This window comes from Mizuhopecten yessoensis, unplaced genomic scaffold (genome assembly GCF_002113885.1).
Source record: "Mizuhopecten yessoensis strain PY_sf001 unplaced genomic scaffold, ASM211388v2 scaffold11161, whole genome shotgun sequence".
Taxonomy (NCBI): domain Eukaryota; kingdom Metazoa; phylum Mollusca; class Bivalvia; order Pectinida; family Pectinidae; genus Mizuhopecten; species Mizuhopecten yessoensis.
Genome location: NW_018408910.1, coordinates 889,051 through 907,860, shown reverse-complemented (window position 1 = coordinate 907,860; position 18,810 = coordinate 889,051). Strand labels below are relative to the sequence as shown.

General features: G+C 37.2%; 2 protein-coding genes across 2 annotated transcripts; both read left to right on the top strand.

Moving 5' to 3' along the window:
- The first annotated feature begins 4,790 nt into the window (after window positions 1-4,790).
- Window positions 4,791-6,574, top strand: LOC110467147. Its single transcript, XM_021524093.1, has 2 exons — window positions 4,791-5,526; window positions 6,101-6,574. Exons 1-2 carry the CDS (start codon window positions 4,812-4,814, stop codon window positions 6,508-6,510), a joined length of 1,125 nt encoding a protein of 374 aa, XP_021379768.1. The 5' UTR covers window positions 4,791-4,811; the 3' UTR covers window positions 6,511-6,574.
- Window positions 6,575-16,375: 9,801 nt separating this feature from the next.
- Window positions 16,376-18,551, top strand: LOC110467142. Its single transcript, XM_021524087.1, has 2 exons — window positions 16,376-16,961; window positions 18,075-18,551. The coding sequence occupies exons 1-2, from the start codon at window positions 16,409-16,411 to the stop codon at window positions 18,485-18,487; spliced, it is 966 nt and encodes a 321-aa protein (XP_021379762.1). The 5' UTR covers window positions 16,376-16,408; the 3' UTR covers window positions 18,488-18,551.
- The last annotated feature ends 259 nt before the right edge of the window (window positions 18,552-18,810 follow it).

Below are 18,810 nucleotides of genomic sequence, written 5' to 3'. Positions count from 1 at the left end.
ATCTTTGTCTAGTGTGATCCCTTTGTCTCATATTAAAGTTATATGACCACTGTTGGTTTTTTCACATACGTCTGCTGCCATTTTATTGGTCGTTTCTGATCCGGCCTTTTGTGTCTCCTTTTATTTGATTTGTCAAATTCTGATGGCAAGGTCTTGTTTCGTTGTCTCGTCCCTTTTGTATAGTTTTGGTTTTAAGGAAGGTAAGGATGAAGCACTTAAAGAGGACTTCTTTGTTGCCAAAGTTGTTGATTATTGTAAAGGTTTAATTGTGTCAAGTTAGGTACCCCTCCGGTCTAATCAACGTTTTCATTTCATTGTAGGATATCGGAAGAAGATAATGTATCAACGATGCGTGTGCAGATCCTGCCCAATCCATTGCCGGAAGTGAAGAGTATGCTAACCAATGATATGAAGGACTTGACCAATGGCGTAATGGATTTGAAGAAAACCCGTTCCGAAGATGCGCAGATACTGACAAAACGTTCCGTGGAATATGACCATAAAACTCATGTTAACCCTTTCACCACTGTAGACCATAATGGACTCCTCCAGATCAATGTATGGTAGAGTCTATTAAAGTTACCTAGGGGTGAAAGGGTTAACAACATTACCAAAAGTCCATCAGCTATAATGACCACAACGACAGGTAAGTATGGGAAATATTTTTCTTTAATTGACAAATGTAGATGATATGAAGTTATGTAGTATCTTAGAGCGTATTACGGGAGCAAAACGATTCATTCCCCAAAGCTCCGCCTGCCTATGGAGTATTATAGTAAATTATTACATGATTTTGGGTCAGTAACACGTACCAAGCAAACGCATATATATGAGTATTCTTAATGACCGGGGTCCAATGTGGTCTACTAATGGTAAGTGATTGAATTGTAATTCGAAATAATATCTTTTTTTAGGCGTATAGTTTCGGTTTGTTTGTTTGTGTTTTACGTCCTATTACATGTAACAGCTATGGTCATTTAAGGACGTGTCAGATTTTGGTGTTGGAGTAAAGCCGGAGTTCCCAGAGAAAAAACACTGACCGACGGCCAGTACCTGGCGACTGCCTCGCGTAGGTCTCGAACCAACGACCAAGTGGTGGAGGGCTAGTGGTACCAGAATACCAGACGCCTTAACCACGTGTCCACCGTGGCCCCGTTTAGGCGTATACTTATCGTATTTCCCACTTCACAAAGGAATGCATTGATATTATTTGTTGTATCTCCTGTAATGATTTGTCCAGGCGACTCATAGTTTGATTAAAGCTCTTTCCTAGAAGAAGATTGGCATCTCTGTGTTAGCTGATTGGTGTAACTTAATTCACTTTTTGCATACTGTATCTGTTACCAAATTTTAAAGGTGCAGGTGTTCCGTCCATCTTTCCAGATAAAATGGTAGCTTTTTTTCTGGTGAATTCTTTAGTCCCAGATGACCTTGATGGCCACAGTAAACTATTTTGAGTAGCGGCATGTGTCATACTATACACACTTTACTCATCAATATGACATTAACCGGTACTTCTCAAACATTTAAAATCAATATTTCCTCTCCTTTTGTTTCAACAGCAGTTAAGACCAAAATGGCTTTGGCCCCTCATACTTGCCTCGTAGTAATTTGACATTCAACCCGGAAAAACAGTTCCGCCTTATGACGTCACCAAGCACGAACAGCCATTCAATTTTGAAAAAATCTACCAAAACAAACCAAATAAAATATTCAAATATTCTCATGCTCGTTATTCATAATATTGAACATGAAGTTATTAAGCTACTGGTGCGTGGTATAAAGTATACAATGATAGAAAGTCTTTGCTGGCAAGTACATTGTTTTTCGTACGAAATGGGTAACATGTTTTGTTATGACTTTTGCAGTACCCGGCACAGATTCGGTAGCCTTCCATGGCAATATTGCTGCTAGAATACAAAATCCGCCCCGTGGCGAAATCATCGTATTCCCTAACATGAAGACTATTATCGGTTTCGGATATGACGCAATAACCGGGGTATTTACTTGCAACACGCCCGGATTATACGTCATTGCATGGAGTATCCGAATCACAGAATCAAAACATGGACTGGAAACAGAGCTCATGCTGAATTGAGCTACAATGGGGTACAACACTGTCGGTGGTGGGGAAGCCGATATCTGGGGTTATGATTCTGCTACTGTGACTTTGTACCTACGGCAAGGAGATCTTGTCTGGGTACAGGATCCTGGAAGTATTCCTCCGTAGGTATCGATTGCAACAGACATCATGTTCACCGGGTTTCTTCTACACAACTGAATCCCACTGTTGATAGGCTGGATTGTTTATGATTCTCTTCTCTTGTTTGTCAATAAACATCGTTTTGACGAGTATATAATGTTCGAGCTTTGATGTTGGATCAGGACGTCTTTCTTTTTTTTTTTTTTTATCTTATCGACATCGACTTTGAGTTGTTAATATGTCCTTTTATGTCGACACATTGGTATAATTCTGTATCATGGATATCAATAGATTGTCACACTGTGTTTTAAGGGTTAGTCGTGAGAACAATATTCTCATCGTGAGCACTTGGATACAATCGAGAGGCATCCGCACTTTTCACGACAAACCCTGAAAGCATTGTGTGATAAACTGTTGATCATCTATGTACCACTACCTTATTTATTCCTCCATGCATAAAAAGGGAACTAAATACCATATCTTCCAAACGACCTCTAGGCTCAATGATCATAGAGATCCTCGGTCCGTGACATACGTAAACAAATAGAGGATTTCCGCGGAGGAATACCATGAACCTTAACAGTATGACTATGTAGAAAGATATTTTTAAAACAAAAGTTTCGTCATTGGCTTCTCCATTTGCACATTTACCTTTAAAATGGTGTTGTGATACTCACAATATTACCTCTTAACTTTATAAAGATATCTGTATGAAAAAATATTTTCTAACGCTTATCAACTTTTTGGAGTACTATTTCCATTTTTCGACGTCACCTGGGGAGAGCATTTGTTCTTTTTTGTGATAAATACGTTTCCAACTCGGAAACTTCGTTCACTGACGACCCACCGGTAGTTGGTATAAAGTAGTATATGGATGATCAATAACTAGAAAGTAAACGTTATCAAAAAATATCGATCACATACATATCATCCTCCCATATAAAACGCCATTTGGAATGCACATAGATCTTCAATAATACAACCAATTGTTTTAATTCTGGACATGAAATGGATGGCCCCTAAGACTTCTTGTAAGCAAAGTTAATACCTGTTTTCAAGATTTAAGATTCAAGATTCAGGAAATGTTATTTACCGTCGCATATTACAAACAAAGATGGGTGTCTATTCTATGTGTTGGCTATTATTTGGAATTTTAGACTCAATATATTATTGTGTAAGTCATTCATTTTTCATTGCTTCATCCATGTTTCGTCAATCAATCGTATTGGTCACAACATGAATTTATTGATATTTCCAAATGTTCGCTAGATACAGCTGCAATCGTCATTTTGGATCTTAAAGGGGTCATACTGTTTTTGATCATTTAAGTTCACGGCCTCATTATACATTTTGATTTTAAAGATATTGTCCCGCTAAGCTCACTGTTTTGTTCATTTAAGCAGGATAATACTCATTTTTTTATTGCTCTTACATAACATATACTATTGTAGTTTTCTGTTAATACCACAATCAGTTTGTGAAACGTGGTAAAGATATTAAGCAAAAAAGAATAAATTAGATTTTCCTACGTGCCGAAAAGAATGCGATGTTTTAAAATATGTCACGCATGCATCCATGGGCCCCTTTAAAATGACGACATTTCTTGTCAATGTTTGAAACGCCTTTTTTTCGCTATTTCTATCAATGTAAGAGATACCAAATCTTAGGACAAATGTGTTTTAGATGCAATGGTTCGAAATGTAATACTCCTTAACATTATTGTAAGTTTTTGATAATAAAAAGAATAGTTTTACACATAAGTTGTATTGATTGTATTGTCGATAAAATCTATTGATAGTATCACTCAATGACCTCCACGACCGGTCAAGATTTCGGTTGAACTCAAAACTGCTGATGACACACTTATTTAAGTACGATCACTGATATCGTCATTGCTTATCGTACAGTCTACTTACATTGATCGAATTGGGGTTGGTGGCATATGCTAAATGATGGATTGGTCTCTATGTTTGGTCACAGTTGTCTTGTCTAATACCTTTTGTGTGCATTGGTATCTCTTGTCTACTCAAATCTGTCTTATGTCGATCTTTCTCAGGTTTTTATGCTTAAGTTATTATACTTTCAAGGTTTCGCCTGGTCCGTTTGTGGTATGGATTTTTTTTTTATCTCGACTAATATCTTTTATATTTCTTTCTTCAGATCTGGCCCCTTTTATTGTCTTGGGATAGTAAAATATTAAGTCGAAGTTTTTGAAGCTTATTCAATTCAAAAATATTAATTTAATCATGAAAACATTGCAAAGTTAGGTTTTACAAATTCTTCATCTGTAGCAGCTAATATCACGCCTGAGTTTTGCTCTCAAAATTCGGATCCGGTGCCGCCAAATGCCTTGTCGCATTTTATTTTGTTTACTTTTGACATGAATCGGCGAATACAATAAAAAGTGAAAAATAGTGAAAATATTTTGATTTATCTATCACATTCTCTAAAACGTGCAAAGTGAATTAATTTTTGAGCAAAGGTAGACAGGCTTACAAATAATAACCAGACAATATTTTAGTGCACGTCGGAACTTTAAAACGTTTTAACAAGACAGAGACAGTTCCAAATATCAGCAGGGGCCGGACAAGTGTCGAAACTGTCGACAATGTCTTGTTTAACTTTTCTTTTTCTATATGCAGGGCTAGTCAGTCAGGCTACCAACGTGTTTAGTATTCCATTATCGCAGGATGTGCGAGATGCCATTGATGAGTATGTTTCCCAGAAACAACAGTTCCGGTCGAATGATGCTCTAATTCTAAGCAATCGCCTAGAGGAAATGGAGAGTATGCGGGCAAAAGATGTGGAATTTCTTACCGATCGCCTAACGGAAGTGGAGAATATGCGGGCAAAAGATGTGGAAATCCTCACCAGTCGCCTAGCGGAAGAGGAGAATATGCGCGCCAAAGATGTGGAAATGCTTACCAACCGCATTACGGAAGTAGAGAATATTCGCGGCAACGATTTGCAATTGTTCACCAATCGCCTACTTGAAGTGGGGAATATGCGCGCCAAAGAATTGGAGATAATCACCAGTCGCTTAACGGAAGTAGAGAACATGTGCAACAAAGATGTAGAGATCCTAACCAGTGGTATACCGGAAGTGAAGATTATTAGCTCTAAAGAAGTGCATGCCCAGATCAATCGTTCATCGGAAGTGGAGAGTATTTACGGCAAAAACGATGTGAAAGATTTGACCAATCGCTTAAAGGATTTAACGAATAACAATTCCAAAGATGTTAAGACACTTACAAAACTTCCCGCGGCATTTCAAGCTCAAAGCATTGCCAAACGAACACCATTAAAAATGAGGCCAAGAGTAGGTGAGCATGGATATATTCTTTTCCTCTATTGACAGATTGTATTATTTCAAAAAGCAGTAGTGAGAAAATGTGGTTGGACGTCCTTCTCCTGGGTTTATGGGGAATATGAGAAATTACATTTTCGAAGGCGTCGGAAAATATAGAAATATACCAGAAAATACATAGGAACATTCACATGTCTCTTGATAAGCTATTTAAAAAAAAAATTAAACGGTCTCTATATATAACACGTGGTTAGGTCCTCCGTATTAAAAGCAAGCGTTTTATAACTTCTGATCTTTTTATATCAGCATCAATTGAAAATAGCTCGTCTGTAAATGACCATAACTGTGAAAAGGACGTAACATACAAAAAGCAAAGCGATCTAGACCTGTCCAATATGGACAAATCCGCTGTCGTTTGTTTTTCTATTCAAGAACGTTATATTAATTCATGATAATGAATTTATCATCCTACTTGTGGAAGTATAAAGTAGGATATAGATAATAAAAAGTCTTTGCAGACAAGGTCCTGTTTCAACGCATTATAAATGTACTTGATAAACAACAAACATATGTTTTAATCATTCTTGCAGCATCCGTCATAGACTGGGTAGCTTTCCATGCAATACTGCCTGTCACAATACATGACCCGGCCCCTGGACACATCGTCCCATATTCTAACATGAAAACAAACATTGGAACCGGATATGACGCAAAAACCGGGGTATTCACTTGTAACACACCCGGATTATACGTGTTCTCGTGGAGTATCCGAATCGCAGAACCAGCACATGGACTGGAAACAGAGCTCATACTCAATGGCGCGACAGTTGGGTACAACACCTCCGGTGGTGGGGACAACAGTGCTTGGGGATACGGTTCTGCTACTGTGACTCTGTACCTTCAGGAACGAGATGAGGTTTGGGTCCGGTCTGCTGAAAAAGTTGCAGGGGTATCAATTGTAAGTAATAGCATGTTCACCGGGTTTCTTCTACATACCTGAATCCAGCTGAAGATATGATGGGCTTTCCTTTTTCTTTCACTTGTTAGACAATAAACAGCGTTGTGACAAGTATAGATTGTTGTGTTTTTTGTTACAGTTTTAACTTGATTTCACGATGACTGTTTTGTTTACTTTAATCTCAGCTCAGTTCAATATGCTATTTTAGTTGTAACGACCACGTCTTTGAGTCGTGCTTTGCATCGATTTTGTTGACACATTCGTAATATTCTTGCTAACATCGCAAGGTTAAAAACTATGCAAGTAAGTATAACATTCTGTAACTATTTTAACTGATTTTTACGAGTATCAATTGGTATGAATAAGTATTAACGGGAATTGAAGAGCATCGATACGTATTGACGAGTATTGATGTGTTTTATCGAGTATTAAAGGCTATCGACGGGTATTGACACGTACGAATTAACGAGAATTAACAAATATTAACGGATATTGACGAGTATAGATAAGAACTGGCGGGTTACGAACGAGTATTGACAGTATGAGTATGAACAGGTATTGACGATAATTAGCAAGTCTTTACGGATATTGTCGAGTATTTACGAGTACTAACGGTTCATAACGAGTATTGACGGGCATTGAAGAATTTTACAAGAATCAACATTATTAACGAGTATTAACGGATATTGACGAGTATTAACGAGTATTAACGAGTATTAACGAGTATTTACTGGTATTGACAAGTATTAACTGGTATTGACAAGTATTAACTTGTATTGACAAGTATTAACTGGTATTGACAAATATTAACGAGTATTAACGAGTATTAACGAGTATTAACGAGTATAAACGAGTATTGATGAGTATTTACTGGTATTGACAAGTATAAACTTGTTTTGACAAGTATTAACTGGTATTGACAAGTATTAACGAGCATTGACGAGTATTGACGAGTATTAACGAGTTTTAACTGGTATTGACGAGTATTGAGTATTAACGAGTATTAAAGAGTATTAAAGAGTATTAATGCTTATTGACAAGTTTCATTGGGTACTGACGAGTATTAACGAGTATTGAAGAGTAATAACGAAGAGAAATGAAACATGCCTATAATCAATAAATGCAAACATCTCGGCATTGAAACCGTACTCTCAGGCTGAAATTTTCGAAAGCTGAAAAATGAAAATGAATGAAACTTGTTAAAATAGCAAACCCGTTCTAAACAAAAACAATAAACACACTCATATGATTCTATCCTTGGTATCATTACGAAATATTTGTCTAAGTCATTTTCTAAAAATGCGTTCATATATAAACAACATGTATCAATGCAGTTTCCAGGATTCAATTTAATATAAAGTTTTATTTTGCAATAATTATGAAACAGATATATTTTTTTAACGTGAACAAATCCCTTTCGTTCGCCCTTAATGGAAGTGCGCAAGGTGGTCTTTATATGGGAGAAAAACGCATCTTGATACAAACCCGCGTTTCAGCAGGGGTCGGACAAGTGTCGAAACTGTCGACAATGCCTTGTTTAACTTTTCTTTTTCTATATGCAGGGCTAGTCAGTCAGGCTACCAACGTGTTTAGTATTCCATTATCGCAGGATGTGCGAGATGCCATTGATGAGTATGTTTCCCAGAAACAACAGTTCCGGTCGAATGATGCTCTAATTCTAAGCAATCGCCTAGCGGAAATGGAGAGTATGCGGGCAAAAGATGTGGAATTTCTTACCAATCGCTTAACGGAAGTGGAGAATATGCGGACAAAAGATGTGGAAATCCTCACCAGTCGCCTAGCGGAAGAGGAGAATATGCGCGCCAAAGATGTGGAAATGCTTACCAACCGCATTACGGTAATAGAGAATATTCTCGGAAACGATTTGCAATTGTTCACCAATCGCCTACTTAAAGTGGAGAATATGCGCGCCAAAGAATCAGAGATAATTACCAATCGCTTAACGGTAGTAGAGAACGTGTGCAACAAAGATGTGGAGATCCTTACCAGTCATATACCGGAAGGGAAGATTATTAGCTCTAAAGAAGTGCATGCGCAGATCAATCGTTCATCGGAAGTGGAGAGTATTTACGGCAAAAACGATGTGAAAGGTTTGACTAATCGCTTAGAGGATTTAACGAATAACAATCCCAAAGATGTTAAGATACTAACAACACTTTCCTATGCATTTCAAGCTCCAAGCATTGCCACAACGAACATCATTCAAAATGAGGCCAAGAGTAGGTAAGCAGGAATATATTCTTTTCCTCTATACAGATGTATATTATTTCAAAAAGCAGTAGTGAGAACATATGGTACGACGTCCTTCTCCGGGATTATGGGTAATGTGAGAAATTACCTTTTTGAAGGCGTCGGAAAATATAGAAATATACCAGAATGCATATAGAAATATTAACATGTCTCTTGAGTCACTATCTTTCTTGCTTAAAATAGTCTCTCCATATAACACGTGGTTTAGCCAGGTTTAAGGCAAGCGTTTTGTCATTGCTGAACGTCTTATTTCAGGAGTGAATTGAAACTCTTGCACTTTTGATAGGAATCAAACATTGCCAATAGAAAATACGTGAATTCATGTAACTTAAAAGAATATTTTCATTTATATATTTAGCTGTGGTTTTTCACACCAATTAAAATCAACACATCTGATAGTTTTTTGTACAGTGTTCGGGGTATCTCATTTTAGTGTTTTAAAACCATCTCGTACAAGCAGGTTGGCATCTCGTGTGAAAGAAACCCCAACGCTTTTTCATTTCCCTTCTCATTAGTTTACATAGTTTATAAATTCTTCAGACAACGGCATCAAACGATATCCAATGTATCCATGGCTACGAAGTACGAACAGACCTGACGTTGTAAAAGAACCTTAAAATCCTATTTATAATTTTAACGTAGTACATTTATCTCTGACAAAGGACTTCTGTCAATTATTCATCTGCTTTCTATTTGTTGTCCGATTTCCTTTTTCTTAGCGTACTGTTAGACCGTTTAACGCATTTGGACGATTGCATAAAATAATCCGAATATCGGGATGCGTTCGTTTCGTGCCCAACCTGTATTGGCCGACTTTACTTGTATAAAAACGTTTTATTTAATTTTTATTTTATTTTTCGTCTTTTTCTTGTATTTGCCAAGTATTTTTTTTTTATTAAGGAATGTATTGCTCGTGGATGGCTTTTCTTTAAAGTGAATATATCAGGCTGATTAATTAATTAAATAAGGATACACTGTGTCAGACGATTGTATTAAATTGATTCAATAACTGGCTAAAGCGACCGAATGGTTACGTAGTGTAGTCGCCAAGTACTGAAGCCATGGTTTGAGACAACATTTTCCAAAATGGGAAAATCCACACTCACATGTTTTTTCTATTCAAATATTTTAAGTTAATTTTATGATAATGAATTTATCATCCTACAATGTACTTGTCAATAGTATGATGTAGGATTGAATTAATAAAAATATTCGCAGACAAAGTCTTGTTTGCAAGCGCATCATACATGTACTCAATAATTAACCTAGAGCGTCTTTTGCTTGCTCTTGCAGCACCCGTCACAGACTGGGTAGCTTTCCATGCAATACTGCCTGTCAGAATTGATGACCCGACCTACGACCATCATCCCATTCTCTGACATGAAGACCAACATCGGCACCGGATATGATGCGAAAACCGGGATATTTACTTGTAACACACCGGGTGCGTACGTCTTCTTATGGAGTATCCGAATTGCAGAACCAGGACATGGACTTGAAACACAGATCGTGCTCAATGGCGCGACAGTTGGGTACAACACTTCCGGTGGTGGGGACAACAATCCCCGGGGATATGGTTCTGCTACTGTGACTCTGTACCTACAGGAAGGAGATGAGGTCTGGGTCCGGGCTGCTGCAAGAAGTATAGGGGCATCGATTGTTGAATATTATTGCATGTTCACCGGGTTTCTTATACATATTTGAATTTCGTTGTAGAAAGGCTGAACTTTTACTGTTCCTCCAATTGTTCGACAATAAACAGCGCTGTGACAAGTATAGCATGTTTTGTTTTTTAATTAGTGTTTTGGCGTGACTTTACAATGACTTTCGTTTGCGTTAACCATATCTCAGTGTAAATGACCACGATTTCGATTCGTGATTTTCCTGGTACTTTTTATCATTAAAATAACATATGAGCCATCGTGTTATACTTTTACAGCCGCAAAAAAAGAGAGATTAACACCATATAAAGCAGAGTTGTCAATAGGAGCCGGCACCCGGCGATTTGTCGCCTGGTATTCTGTTATTTGTCGCCGTCTACTTTTGTGCCAAGAATAAAAATAAAATAAAGAAAATATGCTATGTTTGTTGCTGTTGTTGGTTTTCTTACAACTGTGAACTTTTCTTCTGATGTCGACATCAAATCACTCTCAAATCACGGACGTGATCGGTAAACATTAGTATGCCCAAGGAAAACACCCGAGGACCCCTAGTGAATTCCCGGAAGTGGAAAACCTCCGATGCACTCCGAAAAGAGGACAATATTAACAAAACAATTACACATAGCATGAAACGGCAAAACACTCAAACTTTGTTCCATTTCTTTAAGAAGGGATGATATTCAATCGATAAATAAAAGCTCCAGACTCAAAATATTCCGGCAATTTGTGGTGATATTTGTAGACTCCGCCTGACTAGGTACCATCGTAATATCGTAACATTGACTTGTCACGGCAATGTTTACACACGAGCACAGTGTTGAATTCAATTACAGGGATTAGTATAAACATTCTGATATCCATAATTACTAATTATTAGCTGTATAGTTCTAATGTTACATTAGAACTATACAGCTAATAATTAGTAATTATGGATATCAGATTGTTAGGCGAGTGCTATCGATAGACTTGCACACGTCCGAAATACACTTGACTGGCCGGGAGCATTTATCAGCATTTATGAAGACTTAATTAAATATCAAAATTTAATTTTAATATTGTAACATTTTATTTCAACATTTTATTTCAAATTTTGTCATTCAAAAAAACAGTATGTTTTTTTTTGCATTTGTTTTTAATTGATTACATATTGTTTTTGTCTAAATTATAATGAAAATAAATTGAAAAACTTTAAAAATACACATTTAATAAATATAACTATTAATTTCTTAGTCCCAGATTATTAAATAATTAAACAAATGAATAGCTTAAAATCAGTGTGAACATGTCAATTGATTGGTCCAGTGGTTTCAGTACTCGGAATGGCTGAAAAAAACAAATTATATAAATATTCAAAATATTGTATTATAGTTATTCTTTGAGACAATGCAACAACAAACAGCATCCTGTCAAAAAACTGAATTTTTGACCTCCAGGAGAATGCGTTTTCAGCATCATGGGTAGTAGAAAAATTTCCAATTTTAAAGTTGAATGGAAAATAATTTGCATGATATTGATGTTTGTATAATGAACAATTATCCTCATTTGTTTCTCTCAAAAGTGCTTAAAAGCCATCTCCGGTCATCTAGGATTTCAATTTTTTCCGGGGGTGAGCCCCCGTACCCCCCTTACGAGAAGGGGGCTTCCAGGCCCCCTCTCGTGCTCTCCCCCTGACTCCGGCCTAAGGCCCTCGTTCAGCGGCCTTTGGCCGCCGTTCGGGCCTTCGGCCCTCAAAAAATTGGTGCCTCCTACTTTTTATTCATTAACCTCCTACTATTATTCTTATTGACAACACTGAATAAAGTCAGTTACATATTCTGTAACTATTTTCAAGGGTATTTAAACGGATATCTATGGGTACGAATGAGTAAAAACGGGTATTGTCAAGTAGTTACGAGTATTTTGAGTATTTTGACGAGTATGAACGGTTACTAGAGATTACTAACAGGTATTGGCGAGTATTAAAGCGTAATAATGAAGAGCAATGTAACACACAAAGTCAATTTACATGTTTATTTTCAATTGCTGCATACAAATCGCGGCAATGAAACCTTTCCTAAGGCTGAAATCTACACTATAAAAAAGATGTCAGCTGAAAAAAAAAAGAAAGAAAAAGAATGAAATTGGTTCACATATCAAAGCCTACCAAAATAAAATGATACACTGATAGTCTATTATGCATTTGTATCGGTATAGGGAAATTCTACCTGGGAATGCAGGGTTTAAATCAAAACCGAATATTTGCCAAGGTTCTGAGCACAAATTCTGCACCCTATACCTATACAGAATAAATTCAGCCTTTCTTTCTTTTGTTTTGATTTATTTTGCTCACGTGAACTATTTAGGTTTTCTTCAATTTGCAGCTCTCGTACATTTTGTCTTCCTGTCAAAGGGAAAAGTTTCATTGATGAGGATTGGATATTACATTTAATTCCACGTCCTTGCACGGTTAGAACTGCTGTCAAACCCAACTCAAGCTAGGTTTCAATTACCGCTCTATCTAATAGTACGTAACAACTGTAATATTTTTCTATATACAATGTACATAGTTACAGAAATTCAAAGTTATATATCCTCTTCATGACTCACCATAGGGACACGAACAGTGGCTCGAAACTTATATTAACACTTCTTCTTTGGAAATCAAAAGATTGAGATAGAGTTTTTCATCTCATAAAGCTTCTCTTCAAACGGGACGATTTCAATTTTCTGATACTAAACTTCCCCTGTCAGAATGGTAACATCACTGTTTATCCACCCACGGTGTCTACCTGGGTTTTTTCCAATTAAATCTTAATAAATTTATATTCAATGTGCGTATTGTAATTTGAGTTTGTATATTGTATCAAAGAAAGAAGGCCTGTGCTGCTGTTTATGACAATGTTTTTGAATCTACAGTGTATAAATGGTACTCATTTGGCTAGTCGTGATGGTGCCTGAAAAATGCCATATATTTGCCGATGTGACTTAAAATTTGCCGATTTAAAAAGCATAGAATACGGGGGATTTGTTACTATGACGCTCGGATTGTCCGTCTTGCAATTAGTTTTCTATATATATTTATGCACATCACATTTACGTAATATGATCGCTTCTCAGATTTGTCAATCACCGCGGATGCGGACACATTTCAGCAAGTACTGGCAACATTATCAGAAGTGAAAATGGGTGACCGAGATTCTATGCAGAGATTGGCATTGATTTCCATCAAAGAGTATATACGGCTCATCCATCGACACTGTTGTAGTTCCATAATATTTTCGATCGATAGCTTTGTACATCTGTTACGCACATGGTTAAGTTCTCACCATTGTTCTTTATTCGGAGTTTCGGTCCCAAAAATTGTCAAAATATCGTAATAAAAAATTGTCTTGTATGTTTATCAGTGGCTGCCTAGTAGCAATCGCATGGGCTACGTATTGTTAAAAGTTCCCTAGTTGCTCTATTTTTTAGTCGTTATTCTTTCTTTCTTTGTTCTCTCGCATAATATACAGACGCCAAAGACATTTTTGAGTGAATCCAATTATATATGCGAAATTTCTGAAAGGATTTTGCATATCAAAATGTCAAGGGTAAGGACAGATCACTCAAACGGGTATCATATTTAATGAGAAACTGCAAGTTATCGTCAGGCATCTCAATAAAAGAAAACAAATGTCTATCCCGAAATAAGAATAATAATGTTAAACACAAAACGATGTACATGTACCATCGAATCAATTTCTGTTTGGTACCATTACGAAATATTTGTCACAGTATAAACCACAAGTATCCAGGCATTTTACAGGATTACAATTAATATAAAGTTTATCAATTTTGCGAAAATTCTAACAAGAATGTTTTATCAACGTAAAATAACCCCTCTTGTTGACTCGGATGGAAGCGCGCAAGGCAGTGTAAATATGGGAGGAAACCGGTGTACCTAACGCAAACCCACGTGATTGGGCAAGTGATCCAATAACTTTTAACGCCTGATAGAGGTCCAAATCTAATAACACGAAATGCTGACTTATCCATCGTCAATCCTACATTTTATCAATGTTGTTATCCAGAAAGGTTAATGCACAGTTTCAAAATGCAGGATGAATGCATTATATTTTGCTAATGGAAATATCTGTAACCAGAAATCTCTTTACGACAGCGCTTAAGTAACTTCTGTCAAATTATCAATACTCTTGTACTGGTATCATTTACTTTATGTAATAATATACATTTATTGTCGTTGTTGTAGGGAATAAACAAGTAAATGTTTTTCCTTACCACAAACTCAAAAAAGAACTATTTTATTATGCCAAATTAAACAAATATGAAAAGAATGACGCAACGTTGTTGTCGTTTGCTTCAGTCAGTCGGAACACGGTTGTTAGGACTATTGCTCATGTAGAGAGGCTTCGAATAAGGGAAATAGGATAAGGGAAACTCGAGCGCATGAGGACGCCACGTCATGTGATTAATAACATCCAATCAGACACGCTGTTATAAAGTTAAGGCTATAAAACAAAGTAAACCGACACCATATGGTTCCATCTATATCAGCCACATACTTCGGTATTCATGCAAAGATTACTAATTTGTTATTTACAACGTATATCGATCTATTTATAGAAACGAGGTTTGCAATATTTTGAAATTGTTTAAAGATAATATATTTGGACGCTGCAAAAATTCAACATCATTTGTTAAAAATGAATTATGCGTGTATCTGCACGAAAGCATAAGGCACATATGTCTTATCTTAATGTTATTAAGTCTAAGAACCAGTATGTTCTAGATAACATAGCTCAAACAGTAATACTCCTAAAACATTATTGTAAGTTTTGAAGAAAAGCCATTGATCGTTCACACATATATTTTACGAATTGTGTTTGTGTATACAATCTATGCAGTATGTGAAGGCGTGAATGCATTAGAGATATGACTCAATGACCTCAACGATCTGTCAAGACTCCTGTTGAACTCCAAAATGTTTACGCCAACTTCATTGCTTATCTTTCCGTCTTCGTTCATATCAAAAAGGGTTTGGTGGCATATGCTAAAAATGGTTTGGTGTTTTTATTTGGTCGCAGTTATCTTGTGTAGTCCTTTCTGTATGCTTTGGTATCTTGTATCAAGTCAAATTGGTCTTATGTCAATATAAACTGGCATCTGTGGTGTGATACTGCTAGCCTGGTCCTATTGTGGTATTGATCTCGACTTATCTCTTTGACTAGATTGATATCGGTGTATGGTACCCCCGGTCCATTCGGTGGTATCTGGACCGATTTCGTTTATAGCGATCCAAGCGGTTGGACCAGTTGGACCAACGTTATTCGTTAAGGAATGACCTGGTAATCTGATGCTGCTTTTAGGTGGCCCTTCACAAAAGCCACAACAAAGCCTTGCATACACATTTGGAGTTTCGCCCGGATTTATACTCGAAAATATTACATTGAAAAATAGACAAACCGGTTAATCCACAAACACATACACGTCCTTTGATTTGTATGGTCTAGCCCCGTTTCATCGGTCTTTTCTGATCCTATCTTTTGATACGTTATCGATAAAATGTTTTTTTTAAAATGTTTTGTCGCTTTTCCTCGTATCATAGTCATGGCTTAGTGATAGATCAAGTGGAGGTTTTTCAGCAATTTCATGTTAGAATTGGTGATTTGGTAATTTTGAAATGTAAACTCGTCACTTTCCGACTTCTTTATCTATAACAGTAAACACCGTGCTTGAGTTCTGCTCTCAACATTCTAATCTGGTCCCGCCATTTGCCTTGTTGCAATTATTTTTTCATGAATCGGCGAATAACATCAAAAGAGTGAAGAAGAGTGAATACAATTTGATTTGTCGATCGCATTCTCTAAAACGCGGAACGTGGATTACAAAATGTAAGATCGATCGAGTGTTGATTTGCAAACAAAGGTAACTAGACCATATTTTAGTGCATGTCGGAACTGGAAGCGTTTAAAAAGATAATGATAGTTCCAAATACTAGCAGGTCTGGGCGAGTGTCTGATCTGTCGACAATGTCTGGTTTAACTTTTCTTTGCCTATATGCAGGGCTACTCTATCACACTACCAACGTGTTAAGTATCCCATTGTCGCAGGATGTGCGAGATGCAATTGACGATTATATTTCCCAGAAACAACACTTTCTGTCAAAAGATGTGCAGATTCTCACCAGTCGGCTAGCAAAAGTGGAGAACAATCGCGAAAACGATTTTCAATTTTTCACCAATCGCCTTCTCGAAGTGGAGACTATGCACGCCAAAGAATTAGAAACGCTTACCAATCGCCTTGCGGAAGTAGAAAACATGTGCAACAAAGATTTTGATATCCTAACCAGTGGTATACCGGAAGTGGAGAATATGCGCTCTAAAGAACTGCAAGCCCAGATCAATCGTTCATCGGATGTGGAGAAAATGCACGGCAAACACGATGTAAAAGGTTTGACAAATCGGCTAAAGGATTTAAAGAATAACAATTTCAAAGATGTGAAGACACTTAAAACACATTCCCAGACATTTCAAGCTCCAAGCATTGCCAAACGAACATCAATTATAATGAGGCCAAGAGTAGGTAAGCATAACTATATTCTTTTCCTCTATTGACAAATGAATATTATTTCAAAAAGCAGTAGTAAAGTGAATATGGTACGACGTCCTTCTCCGGGATTATGGGGGAGTATAAGAAATTACATTTTTGAAGGCGTCGACTATAGAAATATAGAAATATACCAAATCATACATTAAAATATTTACGTGCCTCTTAATAAACTATCCTAAGGGAAGGTCATATATATATACCTTAACACTGTTTTAATGGTTTGTCGCGATAAGTTTTCTTATCTCAAGCACGTAGATAAAATCGTTCTCCTCTATTTTTGAGTTGAACACGCATTCTTTTCTGTTTAAACAGTAATTTAGATAATTTGGATTTTAGACTCTGATACAGTGTAATTCTCTTTTGGCTACTGTATCAATTACCGATATTTAAAGCTGCAACCCTCTATGTGTGTATTAAATTCATCTTTTATGATACAAGGTGTAAAACCCTTTTGATGGATTGCTTGAACAGTGAGGTTTGCAGCAACCTTACTAGCAACAGTGGCCGCTTTAGTGTAGTGGCACAGTTCCTTATATGCAAAGTTTACTCGTGGTTGGTCAAACGATAATCTTAACGTTCACTCATAACAGTAAGGGGCTGCAGCGGTCGAATGATAAAGGCGTCTGATCGTCTAAGATCACTAGCCCTCCATCACTTGGTCGCGGGTTTGAGGCCTACGGGGGATGGTCGCAAGGTACTGGCAGCAGGTCATTGATTTTCTACGGGTTCTCTGGTTTTCCTCCACACCAAAAAATAAGCTTGTCCTTTAATGACCATAGCTGTGAATATGAGGTAATGCACAAAAAGTAAAGCAAACTTGAACCAGGAAAAAGTTCCGCCCTATGACGTCAGCGAGCAGGGGTAGCCAGTTTTTAGGAAACCCATTGTAACATGGGAATATCCACTCTAACTTGTTTTTTATTCAAACATTTTATGCTTATTCATGATGTATTTATCACCTTACTTTTAGGTAGTGTAAAGTTATATATAGATTAATATAAGTCATTGCTGACAAAGTCCTGTTTGCAAGCGCATCATGCATGTACTTAATAAGCAACAAGTAAATGTCTGTGTTTCATCTTGCAGCACCCGTCACAGACTGGGTAGCTTTCCATGCAATACTGCCTGTCAGAATACATGACCCGGCTTACGGACACATCATCCCATTCTCTGACATGAAGACAAACATCGGCACCGGATATCATGCAACAACCGGGGTTTTTATCTGTAACACGCCGGGCGTGTACGTCTTCTCGTGGAATATCCGAATCCACGAACCAGCACATGGACTGGAAACAGAGCTCATGCTCAATGGCGCGACAGTTGGGTACAACACTTCCGGTGGTGGGGACAACAGTGTTTGGGGATACGGTTCTGCTACTGTGACGCTGTACCTTCAGGAAGGAGATGAGGTCTGGGTCCGGGTCACTTCCAAAACTCCAGGGGTATCGATTGTTGAATATAATTGTATGTTCACCGGGTTTCTTATTCATACCTGAATCTCGTTGTAGAAAGGCTGGTCTATTGCTGTTCCTCCAATTTTTAGACAATAAACAGCTTTGTGGCAAGTATGTAATGTGTGGTTTTCTATCACTGCTTCGGTGTGTCTTAACAATGTCGTTATTTTGCTTTATCCACATCTCAGTTCAGTACGCTGTGTTGTCGTATCTACCGTATTTTTTGACACATTGACAACGCAACGTATCACATTGTGTAACTATTTTAACTGGTATTTACGAGTATCAATGGGTATGGATTTAAGTATTAATGGGAATTGAAGAGTTAAAACGAGTATTGACAGTTATTCACGAGTAATAACTAG